Genomic DNA, 18,808 nt, shown 5'->3' with positions numbered 1-18,808 from the left:
CTGCAGCTTCCTCACCTCTCTTAGCCCTCATAGAATTGAAGAAAGTTAGGCTTTGCTCTGGATTAGACTTTGGCTTAAGGGAATGTTGTGGCTGGTTTGATCTTCTATCCAGACCACTCCAACTTTCTCCATATCAGCAATAAGGCCATTTCACTTTCTTATCATTTGTGTGTTCACTGGAATAGCACTTTTAATTTCCTTTTAGGACTACTCCTTTAGCATTCACAACTTGGCTAACTGTTTTGTTTCAGAGGTCTAATTTTCAGTCTGTCTTGGGTTTCAACATGCCTTACTAAGCTTAATCATTTCTAACTTTTGATTTAAAGTGAGAGATGTGTGACATTTCCTTTCATTTGAACATTTAGAGGCCACTGCAGGGTTATTAGCCTAATTTCAAGATTGTTGTGACTCAGGGAATAGGAAGGCCCGAGGGGAGAGAGAGACAGAGAGGTGGCGGGGGTGGGGAGGGGGGGAATGGCTGGGAGGTGGAGCAGTCAGAACACACACAACATTCATCGATTAGGTTTGTGGTCCTATATGGGCACAGGGTGTGGTGCCCCAAAACAATTACAGTAATAACATCAAAGATCACTGATCACAGATCACCATAATAAATATAGTAATAATGATAAAGTTTGAAATATTGTGAGAATTGCCAAAATGTGACAAGAGACACGAAGTGAGCAAATGCTGTTGGACAAATGGCACTGACAGATGCTTGATGCAGGGTTGCCATAAACCTTCCATTTGTAAAAAACACAATATCTGGCAATACAATAAAGCAAAGCACAATAAAAAGAGGTCTGCCTGTACATAGTTTTGACTATTGCCCTGTTTTAAAAGTATAACTCAACTCAGTTCTTTCCTTTTGAACTGCTGTAATACATATCACTATAGAAACTGATTTCTACAAACTGAACCTGTTAAATCATTTGTCTTGGCAGGTTTTATAAGGAAAAAAATAAGTCACCCAAAAAAACATCACATTGTATAGGTTTGGGGTAAGACTGTTCAGCCATAGCTGCCAGGGAAGCTCCTCCTTTTCTTTTTTTTTGACTGCAACCCAATTTTTAAATTATTTGACCTAGGTTTGTTTATGAATTTCTATATTTTAATAAACAAGTAACTACATAGATTCTTATTTGATAGCTCAACCAACCCTGAAAAACTGCTTAGAGTGGAGCAATCATGTTGGTCTGGCTGTTAAATAAAAACAAGAGATGAAAATTGTTGAAGAGGAAAGGAAGAAATTATTTTATCAGGGAAACAAGCTTAGAATGGCTATGCTGCAACTGAATATCCCTTGGCTGGCCAAGTTGGCAGATGCTGATAATAATTTGGCTTTCAAATGTCATACACACACATACAAAGTAAAAAAATTAGAATAAAGAATCAGAGGTATATGTCTCTACATACAGAACCCTATTCTTCTCTAAATGATACATCCTGTACCAAAATGGAGTATGTTTACATAATTAATAATATAACTTCCTTCCAAAAGGTAACTTAGGTACAGAGAATAAGAGAACTTATGTTCCCCATGTCCTATAAAATGTTAACTTCAGTTACTAAGTGTAGAATTCGGGGCACAACTGAAGTTTAACATGTTCTAAAACAACTAAGTTCAAACTTTTCCACTAAAAGATATACACATATTCACACTCCATGAACTGCACCAGACAAAAAGCTCTCTGGGTGCTTATCTTCCATTCCTTTTTTTGAGAGAGATTGAGAGAGCATGCATGCACACACGTGCGTGCGTGAGTTGGGGGAGGGGCAGAGGAAGAGAAAGAATCTTAAGCAGGCTCCATGCCCAGTGTGGAGCCCAATGCGGGGCTCAATCTCATGACCTGAGCCAAAATCAAGATTTGGATGCTTAACTGAGCCACCCAGGCACCCCTATCTTCCATTCCTAAAGTGGTATCAGAGGAGTCCTCACTTTCGAATAGTTTATTTCAAAGAATGGTGAACTGACTCAGATCTAGACAATTCAACTATTATCATGTCTTAACTCCTCCAACCTCTTTGGCCTATGAAAGACAACTGGTGTGTGTTACTCTTCCTATTTTTCTACTTCATCCCTGTCAACTATTTATACTGATGATGCCTAAAATTATTTTCCTTTTATCCTTTATGTTTTTAGAACATTGTGCTCAGTTCTCTCTTTCATATGTTTGGTACGTACCTATTTTTCCTGGAGTGGCACTGTGCTATATGGCATGACTCTACAGAGCACAATTCCATAGAATAGCTAGAATTGCAGCTGTGTGGGAAGTTCCCCCCAATTAAACCTCTTAAAAGAGACCAGTGGCTAGGCCATGCAATCCTAGACTCAGAATATCAGTATCTTCCTTGTACCCACTCCTGCAGATGAAAGCCACTGCCCAGAGCTTTAAAGTACTGTGGATCATGATGATAGAAATTGTAAAAAGAAATTCATTAATTAGTACTCTTCAACTCACACACCTTTTTCGTACGCAGTAACTCATCAGGAGGAATGAGAAGAAACGTCTGGGTATTCCCACTTAAACATCTCTTTCAACTTCACCTCATATTCTCTGTAATGAATTCATCATTTCCCCTCTAACAATATCCCTGTATCTGTAGAGATACTACTATTCTAGTCCCACCCTCAACTCAAAATACCAAATGATTTAAAACTCATTCTTTTTCTTAACTGACAAATTTAATGTCATCAAATCTAACATTTAGGAGTGGACCAGATTTGTGACATCAATGCATAAGGCGAAGAGATGGAGGTGAGGAGGTGAAATTACCTGATTTATTTCTTTTCTCATTGTATGTCAAGACTTACAGACTGTTTTTAAAGGCTTTAAAGGCTTAAAGATTATTAAAGATTGGGAAGGTCAAAAGAAAGCCAGAGTAGCAATACTCATATTGGACAATTAGACTTTAAAACAGACACTGTAACAAGAACAAAGAATGACATTATATGATAATAAAGGGGACAATCCAACAAGAAGATATAATGATTGAAAATATTTATTCCCCCAACATGGGACACCCAAATACATAAAAGAGTTAATAACAAATATAAAGGAACTATTCAATAATAATACAATAATGGTAGGGGACTTTAACACCTCACTTACATCAATGGACAGATCATTTAAACAGAAACTCAACAAGGAAACATTGCCTTTGAATGACACCCTGGACCAGATGGATTTAACAGATATACTCAGAACATGCCATCCTAAAAAAGAATACACATTCTTTGCAAGTGCACATGGAACATCCTACAGAACAGATCGCATATTAGGCCACAAAATAAGCCTCAACAAATTTAAAAAGACCGAAGTTATACCATATGTCTTTTCTGACCACAATGCTACAAGACTACAAGTCAACCACAAGAAAAACTCTGGAAAGACCACATATACATGGAGGTTAAATAACAGGCTACTAAACAATGAATGGGTCAGCCAGGAAATAAAAGAACAAAAAAGTAAATGAAAACAAATAAAATTGAAAACATAATGGCTCAAAAGCTTTGGATGCAGCAAACGTGGTTCTAAATGGGAAGTTTATAGCAATATAGGCCACCTCAAGAAGCAAGAAAAATCTCAAATAAACAACCTAACCTTTCTGTAAAGGAGCTAGAAAAAGAACAAGAAACAAAACCTAGTTTACTGAATTAATGTTGAAGCCTCTTGTTCTCCTAAGCCAAAAGAAGACATTACTTTGTTGCTATTTTTAATTAACACTTAGAAAGACAGAAATGGAATGATAAGCTCAAATGAATAAATAAACCAGTAGCACATGGACAAAAAAAAAAAAGAAACAAAACCTAAAACCAGCAGGAGAGCAATAATAAAGATTAGAGCAGAAATAAATGATACAGAAACTAAAAAAACAGATCAATGAAACCAGGAACCGATTCTTTGAAAAAAATAATAAATTGATAAACTTCTCACCAGATGTGTCAAGAAAAAAAGAGAAAGGACTCAAATAAATAAAATCACAAATAAGAGAGGAGATATAACAACCAACACCACAGAAACACAATCATAAAAGAATATTATGAAAAACTACATGCCAACAAACTGGATAATCTAGAAGAAATGATTAAATTCCTAAAAACATATAACCTACCAAAACAGAAAAAGGAAGAAATAGAAAATTTCAACATACAAATTACCAGCAAAGAAATGGAATCAGTAATAAAAAACTCCCAACAGAGAACAGTCTAGGTCCAGATTTAAAAAGTTAATACCTATTCTTCTCAAACTAGTCCAAAAAATTAAAAAATGAAGGAAAACTTCCAAATTCATTCTATGAGGCCAACATCGCCCTGATACCAAAACCAGGTATAGCCCTAAAAAAGAGAACTACAGGCTAATAATTCTGATGGACATAGAAGCAAAAATCCTCAACAAAATACTAGCAAACTGAATCTAGAATACATGAAAAAAAAATCATTCACCATGATCAAGTGGGATTTATTCCTGGGGTGCAGGATGGCTCAACATTCACAAATCAATTAACATAATACATCACATTAATTAAAAAAATGATGGGGTGCCTGGATGTCTCAGTTGGTTGAGCATCCAACTCTTGATTTCAGCTCAGATCATGATCTTAGGGTCATGAGATCGAGTCCCGAGTTGGGCTCTGCACTCAGTGGGAAGTTGGCTTTGAGATTCTCTCCCTCCCCTCCCCCTGCTACTCCCCCCTGCTCGTGTGCGTGCATACTCTTTTTAAATAAGTAAATCTTTAAAAAAATAGGGATAAGAACCATATCATCATTTCAATAGACACAGAAAAAGCATTTAACAAAGTACAACATCCATTCATGATAAAAACCCTCAACAAAGTAGGTTAGAGGGAACATACCTCAACATAATAAGGCCATATATGAAAAACCCACAGCTAACATCATCCTTAATGAGGAAAAACTGAGAGCCTTTTGCCTAAGGTCAGGAACAAGATAAGGATGACTCACCACTTTTATTCAACATAGTACTGGAAGTCCTAGCCACAGCAGTCAAACAACAACCAAAAAAGGCATCTAAATCTGTAAGGAAGAAGTGAAACTACTATTTGCAGATAATGATACTATATATATAAAATCCTAAACATTCCACCAAAAAACTGCTAGAATAAACAAATGCAGTAAAGTCATAGGATACAAAAATCAATGTACAGAAATCTGTTACAATTCAATACACAATAAATCAGCAGAAGGTAAAATTAAGAAAACAATCCCATTTACAACTGCACCCAAAATAGGGGCACCTGATTGGCTCAGTCGGTTAAGCGCCTGTCTTTGGCTCAGGTCATGATCCTGGGGTCCTGGGATCGAGCTCTGCATCGGGCTCCCTGCTTAACAGGAAGCCTGCTTCTCCCTCTCCCACTCCCCCTGCTTGTATTCCCTCTCTTGCTGTCTCTGTCAAAATAAATAAATAAAATCTTAAAAAAAAATAATTGCACCCAAAATAATAAGATACCTAGGAATAAACCTAACTAAAGAGGTGAAAGACCTGTATTCTGAAATCTAAAAAAATACTGATGAAAGAAATTGAAGATGACACAAAGACATGGGAAGACATTCCATGCTTATGGATTGGAAGAACAAATATTATTAAAATGTCCATACCACCCAAGGTAATCTACAGATTCAATGCAATCCCTATCAAAATACGAACAGCATTTTTCACAGAACTAGAACAAATAATCCTAAAATGTGTATGGAACCACAAAGGCTCCTGAATAGCCAAAGAAATCTTGAAAAAGAAAAGCAAAAGCTGAATGCATCACAATTCCAGACAGGTAATAACACAAAGCTGTAGTAATCAAAACAGTATGGTACTGGCACAAAAACAGACACATATTAATGGAATAGAGTAGAAAACCCAGAAATAAACCCACAATTAAAGTCTTATCAGGCCAAAATTAAAAATGCTATTACAGAGATGCAGTCACAAATGGAAGTTCTAACACAGAAGATAAATGAGGCAGAAGAGTCAGTGATATAGAAGACAAAATGATGGAAAATAAGGAAGCTAAGAAAAAAGAGAAAAACAACTACTGGATCATGAAGGGAGACTTGGAGAAATCAGCAACACCATAAAGAGAAATGATATCCAGATAATAGGGGTCCCAGAAGATGGAGAGAGAGAAGGAGAGGCAGAAGGTTGTTTGAACAAATTACAGCTGAGAACTTCCCTAGTCTGGGGAAGGAAACAGGCATTCAAGTCCAGGAGGCACAGAGAACCCCCCTCAAATATTAACAAAAATAGGTCAACACCATTACATATAATAGTGATGCTTGCATATTTCAGAGATAAAGAGAAAATTCTGAAAGCAGCTCAGGACAGGAGGTCCTTAACCTACGAGGGTGGAAACATAAGGCTGGCAGCAGACCTGTCCACTGAGACCTGGCAGGCCAGAAAGGACTGGCATGATATATTCAGCGTGCTAAATGGAAAAAATATGCAGCAAAGAATACTTTATCCAGCAAGGCTGTCATTTGGAATAGAAAGAGAGATAAAGAGTTTTCAGGACAAACAAAAACTAAAGAAATTCATGAACACTCAATCAGCTCTGCACGAAACATTGAAGGGGATCCTTTGAGCAAAGAGAGCCCAAAGGTAACAAAGACCAGAAAGGAACAGAGAGAATCTACAGAAACAGCAACTTTACAGGTAATACAATGGCACTAAACTCATATCTTTCAGTAACTACTCTGAATGTAAATGGACTAAATGCTCCAATCAAAAGACATAAGGTATCAGATTAGATTAAAAAAAAAACAAGACCCTTCAATATACTGTCTACAAGAGATTCATTTTAGACTCAAAGACACCTGCAGATTGAAAGTGAGGGGGTGGACAACCATTTATCATGCTACTGGACATCAAAAGGAAGCTGGAGTGGCAATCCTTATATCAGACAAACCAGATTTTAAACCAAAGACTGCAATAAGAGATGAAGAAGGACATCATATCACAATAAAAGGGTCCATACAACAAGATCTAACAATTGTGAATATTTATGCCCCTAATTTGAGAGCAGCCAAATATATAAACCAATTAATAACAAAATTCTTTGAAACACATTGATAATAATACAATTAATAGTAGGGGACTTTAACACCCCACTCACAGCAACAGACAGACCATAAGCAGACAATCAACAAGGAAACAAGGGCTCTGAATGATACACCAGACCAGATGGACTTCAGATATATTCAGAGCATTCCATCCTAAATTAGCAATAGAATACACATTCTTCTTGAGTGCACATGGAACATTCTACAGAATAGATCACATACTGGGTCACAAATCAGGTCTCAAACCATATAAAAAGACTGAGATTATACCATGCATATTTTAGACCACAATGCTTTAAAACTTGAACTCAATCACAAGAGAAAATTTGGAAGAAACACAAATACATGGAGGTTAGAGAGCATCCTACTAAAGGATGAATGGGTCAACCAAAAAATTAGAGAAGAATTAAAAAAAATACATGGAAACAAATGAAAATAAAAACACGACAGTTCAGAACTTTTGGGATGCAGCAAAGGTGGTCCTAAGAGGGAAGTATATAGCAATGCACGCCTTTATCAAGAAACAAGAAAAGTCTCAAATACACACCCTACCTTACACCTAAAGAAGTTGGAAAAAGAACAGCAAATAAAGCCTAAATCTGGCAGGAGAAGAGAAATAATAAAGATTAGAGCAGAAATCAATGATATAGAAATCAAAAATAGCAGAATAGATCAATGAAACTAGGAGCTGATTCTTTGAAAGAATTAATAAGATTGATAGACCCCTTGCCAGACTTATCAAAAAGAAAAGAGAAAGGGCCCAAATAAAAAAAATCATGAAAGAGGAGAGATCACAACCAACACTGAAGAAATTCAAACAATTATAAAAGAATATTATGAACAATTATATGTCAACAAATTAGGCAATCTGGAAGAAATGGATGCATTCCTAGAAACATATAAACTACCAAAACTGAAACAGAAATAGAAAATATGAACAGACCCATAACCAGAAAAGAAATTGAATCAGTAATCAAAAATCTCCCAACAAACAAGAGTCCAGGGCCAGAAGGCCCCCAAGTGGAGGCCTACCAAACATTTAAAGAAGAATTAATACTTATTCCTCTGAAACTGTTCCAAAAAATAGAAACGGAAGGAAAACTTCCAAACTCATTCTGTGAGGCCAGCATTACCTTGATCCCCAAACCAGACAAAGACCCCATCAAAAAGGAGAATTACAGAACAATATCACTGATGAACATAGATGCCAAAATACTCACCAAGATACTAGCTATAGGGTCCAACAGGGCATTAAAAGAATTATTCACCACAACCCAAGTGGGATTTATTCCTGGGCTGCAAGGGTGGTTCAACATCCGTAAATCAATCAATGTGATACACTTCATTAATAAAAGAAAGGACAAGAACCATATGATCCTCTCAACAGATGCAGAAAAAGCATCTGACAAAATACAGCATCTTTTCTTGATAAAAACTCTCCACCATACAATCTACACATTCAATGCAATCCCCATCAAAATACAATCAGCGTTTCTCATAGAGCTGGAACAAATAATCCTAAAATTTCTATGGAACCAGAAAAGACTCTGAATAGCCAAAGGAATATTGAAAAAGAAAACCAAAGTTGGAGGCATCACAATTCCAGACTTCAAGCTGTATTGCAAAGCTGTAATCATCAAGACAGTATGGTACTGGCACAAAAATAGACACATTGATCAATGGAACAGAATAGAGAACCCAGAAATGGACCCTCAACTCTATGGTCAACTAATTTTTGACAAAGCAGGAAAGAATATCCAATGGAAAAAAAGTCTCTTCAACAAATGGTGTTGGGAAAACTGGAGAGCCACATGTAGAAGAATGAAACTGGACCATTTCCTTACACCATCCACAAAAATAGACTCAAAATGGATGAAAGACCTATGAGACAGGAATCCATCAAAATCCTAGAGGAGAACACAGGCAGTAGCAACTTCTTGCTAGACACGTCTCGTCTCCTAAGGCAAGAGAAACAAACTATTTTGGGGACTTCATCAAGATAAAAGCTTTTGCACAGCAAAGGAAACAGTCAACAAAACTAAAAGGCAACCTATGGAATGGGAGAAGATATTTGCAAATGAAATACCAGATAAAGGGCTACCATCCAAAATCTCTAAAGAACTTATCAACACGCCAAAACAAAAAATCCAGTCAAGAAATGTGCAGAAGACATGCACAGAGATTTCTCTAAAGAAGACATCCAAATGGCCAAAAGACACATGGGAAAAATACTCAACATCACTTGGCATCAGGGAAATACAAGTCAAAACCACAGTGAGATACCACCTCACATAGGTCAGAATGGCTAAAATAAAAAAGTCAGGAAACAACAGATGTTGGCAAGGATATGGAGAAAGTGGAACCCTCTTGCATTGCTGGTGGGAATATAAACTGGTGCAGCCACTCTGGAAATCAGTATGGAGGTTCCTCAAAAAGTTAAAAATAAAGCTACCCTATGACCCAATAAGTGCACTACTAGGTATTTACCCAAAGGATACAAACATAGTGATTCAAAGGGGCACATGCACCCCAGTGTTTATAGCAGCAATGTCCACAATAGCCAAAATATGAGAAGAACCCAGATACCCACTGATGGATGAATGGATAAAGAATATGTGGTGTATATATATATATATATGTATATATACATACAATGGAATATTATGCAGCCATCAAAAAATGAAATCTTGCCATTTGCAATGACGTGGATGGAACTAGAAGGTATTATGCTAAGAGAAATAAGTCAGAGAAAGACAATTATCATACGATCCCACTGATATGTGGAATTTGAGAAACAAAGCAGAGGATCATAGGAGAAGAGAGGAAAAAGTGAAACAAGATGAAACCAGAGAGGGAGACAAACCATAAGAGACTCTTAATCTCAGGAAACAAACTGAGGGTTGCTGGAATGGAGGGGGGTGGGAGGGATGAGGTGGCTGGGTGATGGACATTGGAGAGGGTATGTGTTGTGGTAAGCACCGTGTATTGTGTAAGACTGATGAATCACAGACCTGTACCCCTGAAAAAATAATACACTGTATGTTAATAATAAAAAAATTTTATGGTTTATCAATGTAATTACCCCTACACAAACATAGTTAATTCTTTTCTCCATTATACTTACCCAGGAAAAATTCTAATTTAGTTAAACCTGAGTATTTGCCCTTTTTTGTGCCTGAGCAGCTGAAAATTCTTTGAGAAAGTCACAGAACTCTTTTTGATTCCTCTCATTTTCAATAATACCCACAAATCTAAGAGGACATATAACACCATTTGTCAATCTTACTATACTTCCCTAGTTGCCTTCATTTTCTGAGATGAGTATTTCATACCTTCTCTTCTATCCTCACATCTATAAATAACCTCTCCTCTCCCATCTTTCTCAGTTGGTGACTCTTCCTGCTATTTCTTTGAGGGAAATGGAAGTGCTCAGTAGGAGCTCCCATGTTGTCCCATCACTAAATCTGTATATCTCCACAAATCTTATTTTTTGTTTTTCCTCTTTTAAGAATGAAAATAACTGTCCCTCCCTCTTTCACAGCCAGTCCTTCCATTCCTGCTTTGGATTTTTATCCTTTTACCTTTTTTAATCTATTACTCTTCTGCATTTGTCTTTCTCATTCCTTCATTATAAGTTTCTCCTTCCCTACCAAATATTTCCATTCAGTTATAAACTTGCATTAGTATCTGTTGTTAAAAATTCATCTATTAATCTCAAATACCCTCATTACTACTGCATTTATCTTCTTCCCTTATAGCAAAACTTTAAAAAAAAATTGTTCTCTAACTACTATCTCATTGTTCCCAATCAGGACATAGAGCCACACAATGAATTAAACAAGGGAAGTTTAAAATAAAGACTTATTAAGTCACAATATGAGTAATGATAAGCTCTAGGAAAAGTCCATAGGGCTGTAAGAGAGATCCAAAGAAGTAAAAACTTGAAAGGTCAGCTGTTTTAACAACCTTTGTATTCTCAGCACTTGGCTCAGAATGGGAGCTTAATGAATGCTGAATGAATGGAGAATATCTTGACAGTCTGTGAGAAACACAGTTGTCTTCCCACCTAAATATAGCCATTTATAATTTTTCTGTAGCCATAATATAATAGCGAGCAACATGAGGTTATCCTGACATTTTCAAAGCCTCCATAGGTACTTTTTGAATTAAATAAATATCCTAATAATTCATAACTGCTTAGAAAGAACTTTTAAAATCTCTCTCTGTAATTCCTTGAGCATATAAAAATTTCTGCATTTTATTTTTCTCTAGGGAGAACTGAAAATTTAGAAAGCAATTTACAAAGCAGAAGCAACTTAAACAAAACAAATGATGAAAGAAAAAAAGAGGCAAACAAAACAGACTTTTAACTATAGAGAATAAACTGGTGGTTACCAGAGGGGAGGTAAGTGCAGGGATGGGTGAAATAGAGGAAGGGAATTAAGAGTACACTTACTGTGATGAGCACTGAGTAAATACAGACTTGCTGAATCACTATAGTGCATACCTAAAACTAATACAACACTGTAGGTTAATTATACTAAAATTAAAAAAATTTTTTTTTAAAAGCAGAAGCAACTTACTTTATTTCGATCTTGTACAACCAATATTTTCCTAGTATTTTCATCAAATACAGCTCCTGTTGGGGGAAAAGTAAAAGGTAATTGAGAATTATTATTAATTTCATTCACCTTAGACTCCTCCATACGCCTATCTGTGGTCATCAAAATCGTACCCATCCTGGAAGGCCTAGTTCAAGCACCACCTCATCCTTGACCACTTTTAAAATCTCTCCAGCAATAAAATGACTGCTCAGTTATTCAGGTTCTTTTAACAACTTGGGGAATACTAATGATGGTTCTTTTTTTTTTTTAAATATTTTTATTGTTATGTTAATCATCATACATTACATCATTAGTTTTTGACGTACTGTTCCATGATTCATTGTTTGTGCATTAACACCCAGTGCTCCATGCAGAACGTGCCCTCTTTAATAACCATCACCCGGCTAACCCATCCTCCCACCCCCCTCCCCTCTAGAACCCTCAGTTTGTTTTTCAGAGTCCATCATCTCTCATGGTTCGCCTCCCCCTCCGATATCCCCCTGAACGTTTTATCTTAAAAAAAAAAAAAAAGTAAAGAAAGAAAGAAAAAGGAAAGGAAAAACCATCCCCACAAGGGGAAGGCCCCACGTGGGCCCATCTGTTGTTCTCCCTGGCTCCAGAGACTTCTGCACAGGCCTTACTTAGCTCCTTGCCGGCTGACCTCCTCTTAAAAAAAAAAAAAAAAAGTTTCTAGCACATGCTAAGTTGTAGGATAATCAGCTGCATAAGCTTCTTCTCTAGATCATCTATTCCTGATGGTACATTGTTAAATAAATTAATCTTTCTATCCTTCTGTAGCATTTATTTTAATGTCAAATCTTAAGTGCTTAAAAATATTTATTGAATAAATGAAGTGACTTTTCCATTCTCATTTTTATTCCTTGAATCACTATGTATATAGAACATGGGCTATGCCTCTGATGATCTAACTCTCAAATATCTCAATATTCAGTTCAGGATCTCACTGAAGCCACCTACTTTTTTTTTTTTTTTACCGCATGTGCGTATGACTTTATAACATACCAATACATTGCTTTGGGATAATTGTTTATTTTATATATGTCCTAAGTTCTAATCCTTTTATTTATACATTCAATATACACACTGCCAAGCACACTATGCATTTGGCTAGACGTTAGGGACCCAAATAAATAAGGTTTATTTGTTTTTTGACAATCCTGGGTCAAAAATATAAGTGACACCTTAATGATTTGTATTAAGTCCTTTAAATGCTATAATTTAAAAATATTTATATTTACATAATGTGAGGAAATATTGTTAAAAAGATATTTTCTACATACCCTTTCAATAGTAAGTGAGTTCTTATATATAATACATATGGGTTCTCTATATTTGAGCCCTGTTATGTGTCAGGCATTTTTCTAGGTGCTAGGGATATAGTGGTAAACGAAACAAAATCCCCTATCCTCAGTGGGCTCACATTCTGGTGTGTGTATGAGAAAGTAACAAACAAACAGAAAACAAATTATAAAGAACATGAGGTGACAATGCTATGTAGAAATAAAATATAGAAAGGGTTAGGTATATATAATACAAGGAAGGACAAATTTCTCTGAAATGAAAACTCCACATTTTACTGTTTAAAAAAAAGGAAAACTAGTAAGTGAGATATAATTAACATTAATGTTGGCTTCTATTAGAAAACATAAAATAGAATTAATTGGACTTTATAAGGGTTAGAATGCCAAAGAAATGCCAAGGAAACATATTCTTAAATTTTAATAATCTGTGATTACTCAAATTGCAATTTTCCCTAATGAATTATAAACATGAGCAAAATATTTACCTCAAAGACAAAACCAGCGTGGCTAAAGCACAACGTGAGCGACCCCTGCTGGTCACAACTTAAATGGCATATAAACACAAAGAGATCAGGGATTAGAGATTATTATATTATGATTAGTCAGATACTGTGCTAAGTGCTTTATGTGCATTATCTCAGGTATTCTTCACAATAATCATGTGAGTGGTATCATTTTGAGTGCCCAAGTTCACACAGCCCTAAAACTGTCTGTCTGGATTCTGAGCTGGTATTCTCACTGTGCAACCGTGTCCCTTCCCCACACAATTGTGTTCTCTGGGGACTTGAGTTTCCACTTGAAGAGCTATCTAATCATTCAAGAAATATTTATTGAGTATCTACTTTATGCCAGACACTGTCTTTAACCTGACAACACAGTGGTGGGAAAGACAAAATACCTGCCTTCATGGAGTTTATATTATTGTGGGGGAAATTAAGTATATGATATAATTTCAGATTGTGGTGGGTGCTATATAGAAAAACAGACCTGGATAAAGGGACCATGAATGATGCAGGAGGACTATTTTAGACAGGAAGGTCAGGAGACTTTTGAGAAGATGCTGGAGCAGAAACTTCAGCTCTAAAGAGCTAGATAAACAAAGCCCTGGGAAAGAGTACTACAGGAAGACGAGCCAATAGGTGTGAAAGCTCTGAGGCAGACACAAGCTTGTTGTGTTTGAAGAACAGTAACAAAACCATAGCTCACTCCATTCCAGGGTAGGGAAGGAAAGATTTTTCCTCTAATACTTAGGTTCTGTGTCTAGGGCTGTGAAACTGAACTGACCGAAGACAGATTAATGGAGGAAAAAAAGTATATATTTTATTTATTTATTTATTTATTTATTTATTTATTTATTTATTTATTATATTTACATGGCCTGGGGTGGTGATGGAAGAATTGATTAAAAGAACTGAAAATCCCCCAAAAGTGGTTAAGCCCAGGGGCATATGTACCATTTCAACAAAGAGCAATACATTATGGAGACATGACAAGACAAAAGAAAAAGAGGTTTGGGATAAGGAGGTAAATGGTGGAAAAATGACTAGGACATATACGGGGGAAATTAATGGAATACAAGAGTTATTTTAATAAGGTTTATTTGTACAGACTCGTCTTGGTGTCAACTCCCCATCTTCTATAAGAATGTCTCCTCTTCCTGGTACAAAAAATTTATGCCCTGCTTTTAGGGAAAAAAGGGGAGGCAGAGGACTCTTCCTGTATCTAGTGTTTTTCAAGCTCAAAATAATCAATATGCCATTGTGGTATATTTTGTGGTGGTATGTTCACCAGCCACACCTACCTTCTGCTGCTTATAACAATAAATGTCAATTACTTTCCGTTCACCTAAAAAACACTACACCTTTCCAGAAAATTTCTTACATGATTTCATTACCACCCCTAGTAGCCACTTCATATCCTAGTTATACTTCAAGACTTCAAGTTCCAGATCTCTCATTGCCTGAACTCCTATGGTATATCTTAACTATAATACATACTATTTAGTTATAAACAGGTGCTTCATAGTATACTCTTTATGCATATATTAACAATTCTGTAGTAATAACTGGATTTAAAAGTCTAATTTAAAACTCTAAACCAATGAATTAATAATTATCTGCATAACTTTCTAATGAAGTGTGAGGGTGCTATCAAATTACCAGTCTTTTGAAGTAGAGCTGAATGGAAATTTCTAACTGCCTCTACTTGTTACAAGGGAGTGAAATCATGGAGAGAGAAAACATTAGACATCCTTGAACTCCTTTTTAACCTCAAAGGTGCAAACTACCTTTAAAAACGCTTGTAAATTATATGAAGGCAAATAAAATTATTAAATTACTAGCTTATATACAATACTGCTTTCATTTAAGTCATAAGGACTTACTATTTCAGTTTTTTTTTTTTAAAGATTTTATTTATTTATTTGAGAGCGAGAATGAGATAGAGAGAGAGCATGAGAGGGGGGAGGGTCAGAGAGAGAAGCAGACTCCCTGCTGAGCAGGGAGCCCGACGTGGGACTCGATCCCGGGACTCCAGGATCATGACCTGAGCCGAAGGCAGTCGCTTAACCAACTGAGCCACCCAGGCGCCCCTCAGTTTTTTTTTTTTTACCCCTGGTTCTCAAAGGATGGTTCAGGGACCAGCATTAACATTAGCAGTAGCAGCAGAGAATTTATTAGAAATGCAAATTTTCTGGCAACCCCCCACACCAACTGAATCAGAAACTCTTAGTTGTGGGGCCCAGCAGTGGTGTTTTCAGCAAACCCTCCAGGTGATTTTGACACACTCTACAATTTGAGAACTCCAGTCTTAACCTAAAGCAAATCTCTCAAGACCATGTCTTTGAAGTTAATCAGTGGCTTGAAAAGTCCATAATATACTTAAATTATGCTATCTGAAGCAACTGTTTGGCACCATAACTTAATGTAATTAAGAAGTAATGTCCAAATAAAAAATCTGCTTTGCTTTACCTTAAATTCAACCTAAAAATTATCTTTTATTTTACAAATTCACATAATTAGTACTAATATGTTTTACCATAATGATTTAGTCCCTGATCCCAATTCAGTGTTACCATTTGCGTACTGAAGTTCAAGTACCTATATAAAAGTGTTCAAAGGTATCCTCTGGAAAGCTAAACACCAAACTTGTTTGGTGTGCTGCCCTCTGCTGATTCATAAGGCAAACTTCATCTATTTAAGGCACTCCTTAATAATCCCAAGGATTATTTTATCAAACTACTCATTACACATGAATAAACTATCACTTAGCTGTAAGAAAAAATTGGGTGAACCTCTAAAAGGTTAATTTTATTGTTAGTTTGAAACTGACCTGCAACTCCTACTTGATGTGTAGCATAGCCTGGTAATCTGCTGGGTCCCTCTCCCAGCCACAGTGTCAGCGTGGATGAATCCGATTCTGCATGGTGAAAGCAGAAACCCAGGGAAGCAGCAGGGGCAATAAATCGGCTTTGGAGGATGGGAATATGCAGCCATACCGCTATCCTACCTTCTGATCTCCATTGTTGTACTGCAGCTAAAATGCAGATGAGGATAAAAATCTGTAAACATTTTCCAGTGAAACGAGTGGAAGATCTCAGGTATCACCTCTTCTAAAAAGCCATCCTAAAACATCCACCTCCCTTAGTAGTTAGCTTGGAAGCGATGGGGGAGGGGAATCCTAAAATGCTCTGTTCACATCAACAGCATGGGAACTATCATGTTTTATTGTAATTAGTACCTTGCTTATGTGATTTTTCCATCAGACTGAATTCCTTGAGAATAGAGTCAGTATATTCATATCACCTGACCACAATGCTTGGCACATAACTGGTGCTCAATATTTGTAGAATGAACAAAAAAACTCGATTTAAATAAAATACCATTTTAATGCTGTTCCTTTTAACATCCTTAGTTTTAATCTTTATAAATGACTATTAAGGGCTTCCACTTCCACTTTAAGAGTTCTGTTATAGTTTTTTTGGCTTATAAATTTCAAGGTGCTTAAAACTCTAACTTTGTTTTTAAATAATGTATACCAGTCCTAGAAAAAACTGAAAATATAATGAAGAAATCAAGACTTCATATCTTACTAGCATGCAGAGATAAAAATATAATTTTGACATTTTTCCATGAATATAATTTTGGAATTGACATCACACCATATATAATTTACAACATATCTTTTACTACTTATTATAAACATTTTGCTATATCATTAAAATTTTTAATGAACATAAGTTTTTAACGACTGCATAATTTTCCTCAGATAGGTACACCAAAAGCTACTTAACCAACCTCTTACTCCTACTCTAAATACCAAGATGAATGTAGATTTTTCTGTTTTTGACTTCTGCAAATTCTCTTATTACTTAAGATTAAGCCAGAAGAAAAAGATTCTAACATTTGGTCCTTACTAAGTTCTAGACACTCTACATATATTATCTCATTACATTCTCACAACCTGAAAGGCAAGTATTATTGCCCCTAATTTATGGGTGAAGAATATTGCAGTCTTAGAGAAACTTCTCAGATCACTTTCTCCATCCATCACCTCACTTAATCTTTACAATAATCTTGCAAATTGTGTGTGTGTGTGTGTGTGGTGGGAAGGTTTGATTATTTATTTAATGGTTAAATTTCTTTTCCTCCTCTTCTCTTCTCCAGCTGTGCAGTAAGTGACTCCCTCGTTAAGGACCCTGTTCTCTACCTCTTTAAAAGGCAGTGGGTCTAATACAGTGACAAACACATGGGGGTCTTTCATAAAAGCTTCTTGATTTGGGGCTATGGAGTCAGATCCTTCTCACCCACCTCTTTCTCTGATTTAAATCCTTTTAAAATTGATGTACAAGTACATAAAGTGAAGTACACAAATCTTAAGTGTACATTTAATGAGTTCTGACATATGCATACTTATGTAACACACTCCAGTAAAGATTAAAGAACATTTCTATTACTTCAGAAAGTTCACATATCCTCCCTAGTCATTCTAATCAAGTGAAAAAGCTAGTTTGACTTAATAACAAAATTTGCACTAGCTCTTAGAGGCAGCATAATGCATTAAGAACAGATTCCAGAGCCAAGGGAAGTTACTTATCTCTCTGTGCCTCAGTACCATCACCTTTAAAATAAAGGTAACAGTATCTACCTCAGAGTTGTTATGAGGATTAAATGAATTAATATTTGTAAAGTTCTTAAAGGTGTTTAGCAATAGGAATTCATAAATGCAATAGAATGTTTTATTAAAACATTAAAATGTTATTAAAACATTAAAATGTTTATTAAAAACTATAAAAAGTATATGGTACTACAGATTATAAATTAGTTTCCTATAATTTATCTTCGATCACATGTATCCAGTAAAGTAATTAGGGTTGGCATTATTCACGTACGCAACCTAAGACGCAAATATTTTTAGTGGTGGTTTTGCCTACTACCCAGCTAAGCACCTGTCAGAATCTGGGGTTGAAACCCGGATGTATGACTCTAAACCCAACCCTCATGCTTTGCCTGTCTAAGAAAGTGCTTTAACCACCTGGCCACTGACATGTGACAAGTGTGTGCAATAAATATCCGTATCTTCCTATACTACACAGAGGTAGATGTATTAGAGTATGAACATTGACTTGATTCTCCTACTGTTGATATTGTTGGAGTCAGTAATTATTCCCAAGTAGGAGAGAAAATGCGGTGAAGAGGTAGTTTGGGAAGGAGAATGATTAAAGAATGAAATAACTAGCTCAATTATATTTACATAGACCATACATTAATTGCCTTATTAATGGCTCAATAGGATAAAGATTATCTGAA

General features: G+C 36.0%; 1 protein-coding gene across 6 annotated transcripts in view; it reads right to left on the bottom strand.

Moving 5' to 3' along the window:
- NUDT6 (nudix hydrolase 6) overlaps positions 1-18,808 on the bottom strand; it is a 31,444-nt gene that overhangs the window by 11,190 nt on the left and 1,446 nt on the right. For 4 of the 6 annotated variants that reach the window (XM_035023126.1, XM_035023121.1, XM_035023124.1 and 1 more), the window contains exons 2-3: positions 16,332-16,535; positions 11,659-11,714 (exon numbers count right to left, since the gene is read on the bottom strand). Coding sequence is in view for 2 of the 6 variants with exons in the window: in XM_035023121.1 (XP_034879012.1) it covers positions 11,659-11,714; positions 16,332-16,535 (260 nt within the window). In the remaining 4 variants the exon portion in view is untranslated. The remainder of the gene's footprint in view (positions 1-11,658; positions 11,715-16,331; positions 16,536-18,808) is intronic. The other 2 variants (XM_035023122.1, XM_035023125.1) reach the window with 1 other exon arrangement.

The sequence above is a fragment of the Mirounga leonina genome, unplaced genomic scaffold, assembly GCF_011800145.1.
Source record: "Mirounga leonina isolate KUSES-001 unplaced genomic scaffold, KU_Mleo_1.0 Mir_176, whole genome shotgun sequence".
NCBI lineage: Eukaryota > Metazoa > Chordata > Mammalia > Carnivora > Phocidae > Mirounga > Mirounga leonina.
The sequence above is the reverse complement of the archived record's forward strand: the minus strand, read 5'-3'. Positions and strand labels throughout refer to the sequence as shown.